Source organism: Enhydra lutris, unplaced genomic scaffold (assembly GCF_002288905.1).
Source record: "Enhydra lutris kenyoni isolate GAN:26980312 unplaced genomic scaffold, ASM228890v2 scaffoldscaffold13, whole genome shotgun sequence".
Classification (NCBI taxonomy): domain Eukaryota; kingdom Metazoa; phylum Chordata; class Mammalia; order Carnivora; family Mustelidae; genus Enhydra; species Enhydra lutris.
In genome coordinates this window covers 2,340,240-2,348,374 of record NW_019154097.1, presented here as the reverse complement: position 1 = coordinate 2,348,374, position 8,135 = coordinate 2,340,240, and the positions used below count along the sequence as shown (strand labels likewise).

The window sequence follows — 8,135 nt, the reverse complement described above, 5'->3', positions numbered from 1 at the left end:
CCACAGCCTCATCCCTCCAGCCCCCGACTGAGGAGGACTTGCTGGGGCCCGCCATCCTGTAGAGCTGGGTGGGGCCAATCCTTTCCTTTCCGACCTGTCTCTCTCACTGGCACGGTCGTGCGGATGACTGTGGGGCTCCAAGGTCTCTAGTGGCGGCTGCATGCTCCCCAGCCACGGTCCCGCACCCGCCTGTACCCCACCATTACCTCTCGGACCCGCGCAATCCCCTCGGCCCCTAACACGCCTCCTCCCCTAAGTGCCCTCCCCAAGCAACGTCGTCCCTAAAGCTCCTCACAGCCCCCCGCCGCCCCCTCCCTTCCTCCTCAGCTTCCCCCAGCCCAGCGTCGCCACCTGTTTACCCCGGCAAGCTTTGGGGGGCGGCTGCCCATACCTCGGGCGGGCTCGTGGCTCAGCGGGCGGGGCTGCGGGGCGGGCGGGCGGGGCGCGTGCCTCCTGCTCCTATAAAGGGCGCCACCCGGCGCTTCGGGCCACAGCTGCTGGCCCGCCGCGCTCGAGAGTCCGTCCCGCCCGATTCGGTGCAGCTGCAGCCATGGGTCGACAGAAGGAGCTGGTGTCCCGTTGCGGGGAGATGCTCCATATCCGCTACCGGCTGCTGCGCCAGGCTCTGGCTGAGTGCCTGGGGACCCTCATCCTCGTGGTGAGTGGAGGGACTCGGAGAAGCCCTTCTCTCTCCAGCCCCCATGCTCCCCGACCCCTCTGTTCACACTGGAGGCGCTTTTTTTTTTGAGGCAGGCGCCACCCCTCTCCCAGCTTTGCTCCTCACCTTGACCCATTCCAGAGTGGTCTTACCCCTTGCTTTAACCCCGTCATGGCAGTTCTGACTCCTGCCAGAATGCCAGATGTTACTCCCACTGTCAGCTCTGATCAGTGGCCCTCTCACTAGGGCCCCAGCCCACCAGCTGGGGGCAGTGGTTTCCCCTGTAATCTGAGACCTCCAGGGTCCTTTCCTGGTCCTCACCTTCCCAGGTTCCCCGAATCTCAGCCCTGGAAGGCAGTGGAGGCATTGGCAAATGGGCCAGTATTAGATTATTTGGGTCCTGGATATCTGGCCCCTAATGAATAATTAAACTCTAGAAAGTCCAAAAGTTCCTGTGATGTGAGGACAGTTTGCCATGGGTGGGGGCAGAGGGCGGAGGCCACACAGGTGAAAAGAGCAGAGCTGGAAGAAAGGAGGATGCAGAAGATGAGGAGGCCGTGGAAGGCAGGTGGACCCTGGCGCAGAGTATGTGGTGTCACTCTTCCTGTCCTGAGTTGCTCCCAGACCAGACTCTGTCCATCACCCAGACAGATGCTATCATTCTCTGTGCCCAAGCACTCTGAGTTACTCCCCACCCTCTAACTCCCATCTCTGAGTTTGTGGGTTCTCTGAGTAGGCCACTTCACTGCCTGGGTTACTCCCCAGTCCATTTACTCCCTGGTTATACCACTTTTGTCTCTAGGTTGTTCCTGGGTGACTTTGTTTGCATATTTTGGGTCTGACAGACAACACCACTTAGAGTCTCTCATTTCCTGTCCCACCTGCTCTCTGATTTTCAGCCCCTCATGTGGTTACACCTGTTTTCTTCTGGGTTACTTTTGGGTTCAGTTGCTTTAATGGGGTGAATGGGTTATTCTTTTCCTTGCCCCAGCTCCAACTGTAGGTACTGTAGACCAGCCAGCACCCTGTGGACTAGGAGCTTAACTATAGAGGCAAGTAGGTAGGACTGGGGTGGCCCAAATGGGTAGTGGTGGTGGAGCAGGCTCCTTGGTGAGAAGAGGTCTTTTTTTTTTTTTTTTTTAAAGATTTTATTTATTAGACAGAGATCACAAGTAGGCATAGAGGTAGGCAGAGAGGAGGGGAAGCAGGCTCCCTGCTGAGGAGAGAGCCCGATGTGGGGCTTGATCCCAGGACCCTGGGATCATGACCTGAGCCAAAGGCTGAGGCTTTAACCCACTGAGCCACCCAGGCGCCCCGTGAGAAGAGGTCTTAGACTCACCTTTGGCTTCCAGGAACAGCAAGGGAGAAACCAGGTGGGGCACTCATCCACAGCCCCTCACAGGGCTAGTGGCCCTACCGTCATCCTTTTCCTTCTCTCCCCCTGCCTAGAAGGGAAGAGGGGCAGGTGCTTTTCATTGTCCTGTCCCAGAGTCTTGTGTCCTCACTCCCTATCTGATTGATTGTCCAGGACATCCTTGTCCGAGAGCAGCCAGGACAGAGGAAGTCATCTTCCACATTCATAGAAGGGCCTCCAGAACCCCTCACACATCTCTGTTAGCCTCTCCCACAAAGGAGCAGTCAGACCTTTCTCTGAGCCCAGGATCATTTGGCTTATCCTCAACCACAAAAGGAGGGTGTTACTTCTGTGAAGGCTTTCGGGCTCAGGTGAGTGGAAGGCGTCTGGTGTCAGTAAGAAACAGAACCTCAAAGGCTGCCTAGAGAGGAGGGGCTTAGGCCTGGGAGACCCCAGAGTGGTGGTGGGGGGGGCTTGCCTGCATACCTCTGTGGGCTGGGGACCCAGAGCCTGTGGTGGCAAGATAAGGGCTGGCCTTGGGAGGAGGGGAGCCCCTTTCTCTGGGGTACCTAGCAAGGCAGGGAGTGGGGGAGGAGGAGGAAGAAGAGGAAGATTAGCCCCAAGGTGGTGGAACTGGCTCTGACAGCTTCTCCCTCCAAGGTCTCCTGGGATGAAGCCAGGTTTGGGCCTCAGGCAGGAAAAGAGCTGAGGCCAGGGCCTGCCAAGCCGGGCAGGGTGCCCTGGACCCCCGTGTCCCCCCCTGCACCCCCCTCCACATACTCATGGTCTCTGATCTTTGCTCTCACCTGCCTCCACACCTTTGCCCAGCATCACTGCCGCTGGCTTCTCCACTATCTCTTGGTCGTTCTGAGGGATGATAATCAAAATGCTTAACAGCTCAGTACAGCAGGACACTGACCCTTCCGAATGGATAAGGGCCCTTAGCACAAGTCTTGGGAGCTGCCCGCTGGCTAGGCATAACACTTAGTTATGGGGAAGTAGAAGAGGAAGCGTAGGGCAGGGGCTGGAGTAAGCTTTAAGGAACACTCTTCGAGGCTCAGGGCAAAGCTCTTTGTGGCTGGTGCAGCAGCATTTTTACATTTAAATAAGAGGAACAGGGTGTTCTCTACTTGCGGTACATCAGGGACCTTAGTCCTCTTGAATCTCCCCATCACTGCCAGAAACCTTAGAACCAGTCTACCTACTTTGCACTGCCCTGCTGCCTCTAGTGAGAGGGACCACTGAGATACTGTCTTTAGGACCTCCACATGAGTAGGGAACCTGGACCCCTGAAGGTGGAGAGGTCAGGGTGGGTGGAGAGAGGAGGCTCTGGTACAGGAGCAGGGGCTCTGACATTCCAGATTCAGGCCTAACTTCTGGTCTTTTCCCTATTTCTCTGTGCCGTATGACAGCCCCCCCCCACCCCTAAGCTCTTTGGGACAAGGAAGGAGGCATGTGTAGGTGGGGGATTAGTGAGCAGGTGACGGGCTGCAGGAGAAACTGCTAGGTGAAAGCTGCTCCCCTGTACTCCACTCCTACGGAGATTCCGAAAAAGTCAGAGAAGATGGTCCAGTCATTTTTTGGGCTCCCGGTGTAGACTCTGATTCCAGTCCCTTCCATGGGGCCCTGTTAAAGTTTGGGCATTGTGGGTGGGAGGGCATGTCTGCTTACTCTGCCAGGTACAGTTGCTGCAGGAGGGGTGTGGGTTGGATTCCCCTGAGAAGGGCTTCCCCAAAGTCTTCCAGATGACAGCTGGTGGAGGTAGGTGGTGGAATTCACCCGTTTCCTCTGGAATCAGAGAGCTGCTGGGCCTCACTCTCCACCTGCCTGGTTCTGTTTCCTGATACAGATGTTTGGCTGTGGCTCTGTGGCCCAGGTGGTGCTCAGCCGGGGCACCCACGGTGGTTTCCTCACCATCAACCTAGCCTTTGGCTTCGCTGTCACCCTGGGCATCCTTGTGGCTGGCCAGGTATCTGGTAAGGACTTGCTCCCCCTTCAGTCTTTACCCTCAAATGGCATTCCCACAAGGAACCCAGCTGGGGAAGGGGGTGGTGGAAGACCTTCCCAAGGACAAAGCATAGTTGTGGGCTTAGCTTTTTGAGCCTTTGGAAGAGGAGAATGGAGAAGGAACTCAATACTTTGAACCTTTGACTCTCACCTTGGAATCCGATGGAGGTTGGCCTATTACATAGTCCAGCCTATCCTCTGGTACAGGAAAACCCTTCTCTGCACCCCTGCTTACGAGGGCCAGAGAGGGGGACTAGGGAGGTTAGGGATCCTGGCTTCCCCACTGTGGCAAGCTACAGTGACTAATAGGTCCCATCTCCCCTCTGCCCAGGGGCCCACCTGAACCCTGCTGTGACCTTTGCCATGTGTTTCTTGGCGCGTGAGCCCTGGATCAAGCTGCCCATCTACACCTTGGCTCAGACGCTAGGAGCTTTCCTGGGCGCTGGGATTGTTTTTGGGCTGTATTACGGTGAGCATTCCCCACCCTGCCATCCTCCACTACCTCCCTCCCTCTGCTTGGGACCTGTTGGCACCCGGCCTTTTGATGATAGACAGCTGGGACCTGCCCAAGCCCCAGGCTCTTGACTCACTCATCTCCCTCACGGGCCCAAGGTGGGGGGCATCAGGGGAAGGAAACAAGTTGGGCAACAATAGAGTCCCAGGCTGTCCACCCTCCCACCCCCTGCCCCTCCACAGACTCCTGAGTAGTAACAGCAGTGATGTACCTCACCTGTGATCCCCCAGGAGGGTGGGTCCAGCCGGAGACGGGAGAGCGGGTCAGCTTCTCCCTTCACTCACTCTGGGTCTCATCTGTCACCAGATGCAATCTGGGACTTTGCCAAGAATGAGCTCGTGGTCTCGGGCCCCAATGGCACAGCTGGCATCTTTGCCACCTACCCTTCTGGACACTTGGACATGGTCAATGGATTCTTCGACCAGGTATGGGCCAGGGAATTGGGAACACAGGGGAGGATCAAGCTGCTCAGCTGCTCATGGGTGGCAGGAGGACAGGACTCCTTGTCTACAGCAGGGTTTCTCAGTTGGGGTTTGGGGTACACCTACCTCACAATCATGGCTGCAGGTACTTACAAAACAGGAATTGGCATCTTTAGCCAGTTCTCCAGGGAATCCCTTTTGCTCGATCACATTCTAGCACCCTTGCTGGAAAGAGCTGAATATGGGAAATGGTAAGACTCTGGGAGCCCAAGGACAGAGGAAGGATCAGATGGTGGGATGGGAGTAGCTCCTCACTCTGTTCTCCCCACACTCCCCAGTTCATTGGCACTGCCTCCCTCATCGTGTGCGTGCTGGCCATCGTTGACCCCTACAACAACCCCGTCCCCCGCGGCCTGGAGGCCTTCACCGTGGGTCTGGTGGTTCTGGTTATCGGCACCTCCATGGGTTTCAACTCGGGCTATGCTGTCAATCCCGCCCGGGACTTTGGTCCCCGCCTTTTCACCGCCATTGCTGGCTGGGGCTCCGAAGTCTTCACGTGAGTGCATCCCCCACCCAGCCTGCCCTAGCCTGACACCCCTCTGCTGCCCCACCCGCCCCCAACTGCCTCTGTCTGTCCCCAGGACTGGCCGCCACTGGTGGTGGGTGCCCATCGTCTCTCCGCTCCTGGGCTCCATTGCGGGCGTCTTCGTGTACCAGATCATGATTGGCTGTCACCTGGAGCAGCCTCCACCCGCCACTGAGCAGGAGAATGTGAAGCTGGCCCATGTGAAGCACAAGGAGCAGATCTGAGTGGGCAGGGGCCCCCTCCCCACCCCCTCCCTCGAGCACCCACAGACTGTGCAGGGGCTGCTGCCTAGAAGCCTTCATGGCTCCCTCCCAGATGGAGAAGCTCCTGGTCTACTCCCACTCCAGTGGACAGCCCCCTTGGGGATTCTCCCCAGGACCCTCCCCAAATGGGCCATTAGGACACTGTCTTTAAGCAGTGGTGGGACAGGGAGTAGGGCCAACGTACCTTTAGTTTCCCAAAAAGAATGGGCTGTGTGTGTGTGTGAAGTTTCTAAGACATTCAGGGCAAGGGAACAAGTGGAAAGGATACTAGCTGTGGGGGGAGCCCAGAGGAAGGGAAGGGTCTGTCTGCGGTGTGTCCATCCCATCAGTGAGTGAGGAAAGTGTGAGAGGTCTGCATGTTTCAGGGGCTCCGTGTGGAGAAGGGTCCAGATATATGTGTTCTGAGTATGGGTGTGTATGTGCCCTTTTTCCTAAGCAGGGGACTTCTCTAGATTTTAGGGGAGGGAGGGTGGGACTATGGAGGGAGGGTGGGGCAGAGGAGGCCACAGCCCAGGTGTGTGTGGAGCTCGGAGCTCTGGCTGTATATAAGTAGGAACTGAGAACATAATTCTGTCATAATGTAGGCACAAGGGTGGTGGGGTGAAGTCCAGGTCGTAAGTTTCTCGTGCTTGATTTTTTTTTTTTTTTTTTTTAAATACAGCAGATGTTTGTTTTAGGGATGGGGGTTGGGAGACTCTACTTAAAATAGGGTCTTTACTCCTTTAATCCTCCACTCAAAAAAAGTATTCTTTCTCCTTTTATATAAAAAAAACCAATAAAATGTGTGCCTAAAACTGCCAGTTGTGCGAATTTCTCCCAGCTTGCTCCGCTGCTATTCTGGGGCTAGCTAAGGCGCTTCACTACGTCCAGCCACAAACGCCGGCCACAGGGCCCCTCCTTGGCGTTTGACCTGGCCAGGGCAGCAGCCTAGGGCTAGTACTTGGGGGCCCTGCTGGTGGGGTCAGGGCAGGAGTCAGTCCCACAGACCGGTCAGAACCTCTTCACCAAGCCTTTCAGTTTGAACTCCGTGGCCCCACACTTCCCCCAAGCTTTGAACCTCTTGCACAATGAGCGGCAGATCTCCTTCCTGACTCCTGCACCCACCCACCATCCCCTGAAAGCAGGCTTGAACCTGGCTTAAGAGAAAAACATTTTCTCAGGTAGAGCTGGCCAAAGGGAAGGAGGACTGCTGCTCAGGAAGTAGTGAGCTTCCTATTGCTGGAGGAAACCAATCCGACCATGGCCCTGAATCGTCTTCTATAGCTTGCTGTTGAGGCTCTATCACCTCCACCCCAACCTTGGCCACAGCCCCTTTAGCGGCCCCCCTGGCGCCGGGCCTGCCCCAGCCAGACTCTATAGGAGCAATGAAGGATCTTTCTGACACCACTGTTGAAGTGGGCTTCTGTCCATGGCTCTGCCCGCTCTTTAGACACAACCCAAAACACTCCTGCAATCAGCGCCCCCACGACTGGGCCCGTGGTTCCTGTTTGTCCTCTCACCATGCTCCGTCGCCCGCAGACTCCTCGGTGCCCTTCTGTGCCTGCCTCCCTTTGGACCTTTGCTCCAAAGTGTTCACTTCGGAACTCTTCCTGGTCTTCTCTAGCATCTCCTCCAGAAAGTCATCCTTGCTCTTCCCACCCTTCCACCATTTTCTAGAGTCAGTCGTCTGAACTCAGGGACCACATTTAATCCTGCCTCCCCCTCTTTTCAGTTCTTCAGTCTAACACTTCTGCTGCCCGTAAGCCTGGGATGGGACCTACTGACGCTGGTATCTTGACTGCCCCCAGGGAGGCAAGGGGCTCTGCACACCTGAGCCCAGGAAGCTCTGTGAGGAAATCATGTGCTCCTTCTCACCTTCTCCTTCCCTACCTCCTTACCAGATGCTCTTCAAGTTTCACTGGGAATAAAAGGGAAGGCGGGCCAAAGCTTAGCCCTCCTGCAGAGTTAACTCCATGGCAGCCAGAGGATCTCTGGGTCTGGCAGGAGAAATGTGGACTTTAGAGATTAAGCTGGTGATCCCCAACCACGTCATAGATGAGGGGACTTGGTCCAGAGAGGGTGGGTGGCAAATGCAGGACCACACAGCCAAGACTCTGGCGATGGGAGAATGCAGTTCCATCTCAGGTCTCCAACCCCTCCTTGTCCACAGCTCCCAAGAGGTGTGTCTGGAATGTTGGAGAGACCTGAGCCAGAGGGAGTGTCCCCTTCCCAGGCCCTGCGGGGAGGAAGGGCCACCTTTGGGAGGGGAATGTGGTTTCAGAATTTCATTCCAGCTACACCAGTCCTACCTCTGGTGCCCCTAATCTGCCGTCCTCCCCAGCATGCCCCAAG

General features: G+C 56.3%; 1 protein-coding gene across 2 annotated transcripts; it reads left to right on the top strand.

The window, feature by feature from the left end:
• The first annotated feature begins 507 nt into the window (after window positions 1-507).
• Window positions 508-6,268, top strand: LOC111145963 (aquaporin 3 (Gill blood group)). Of its 2 annotated transcripts, XM_022501298.1 has the most exons (6): window positions 508-658; window positions 3,862-3,988; window positions 4,351-4,488; window positions 4,840-4,958; window positions 5,294-5,511; window positions 5,597-6,268. In XM_022501298.1, exons 1-6 carry the CDS (start codon window positions 551-553, stop codon window positions 5,763-5,765), a joined length of 879 nt encoding a protein of 292 aa, XP_022357006.1. In that variant the 5' UTR covers window positions 508-550; the 3' UTR covers window positions 5,766-6,268. The 2 variants fall into 2 exon arrangements, with proteins under 2 accessions (XP_022357006.1, XP_022357007.1); XM_022501299.1 differs by lacking the exon at window positions 5,294-5,511.
• The last annotated feature ends 1,867 nt before the right edge of the window (window positions 6,269-8,135 follow it).

What these genes read in the sequence shown, in the direction of transcription:
- LOC111145963 (XM_022501298.1), top strand. Translation starts at nt 551, where the DNA reads ATGGGTCGACAGAAGGAGCTGGTGTCCCGTTGCGGGGAGATGCTCCAT. An exon ending in TGGGGACCCTCATCCTCGTG is followed by an intron (nt 659 to 3,861) that starts GTGAGTGGAGGG and finishes TTCCTGATACAG; the next exon opens with ATGTTTGGCTGTGGCTCTGT. An exon ending in TCAATGGATTCTTCGACCAG is followed by an intron (nt 4,959 to 5,293) that starts GTATGGGCCAGG and finishes CACACTCCCCAG; the next exon opens with TTCATTGGCACTGCCTCCCT.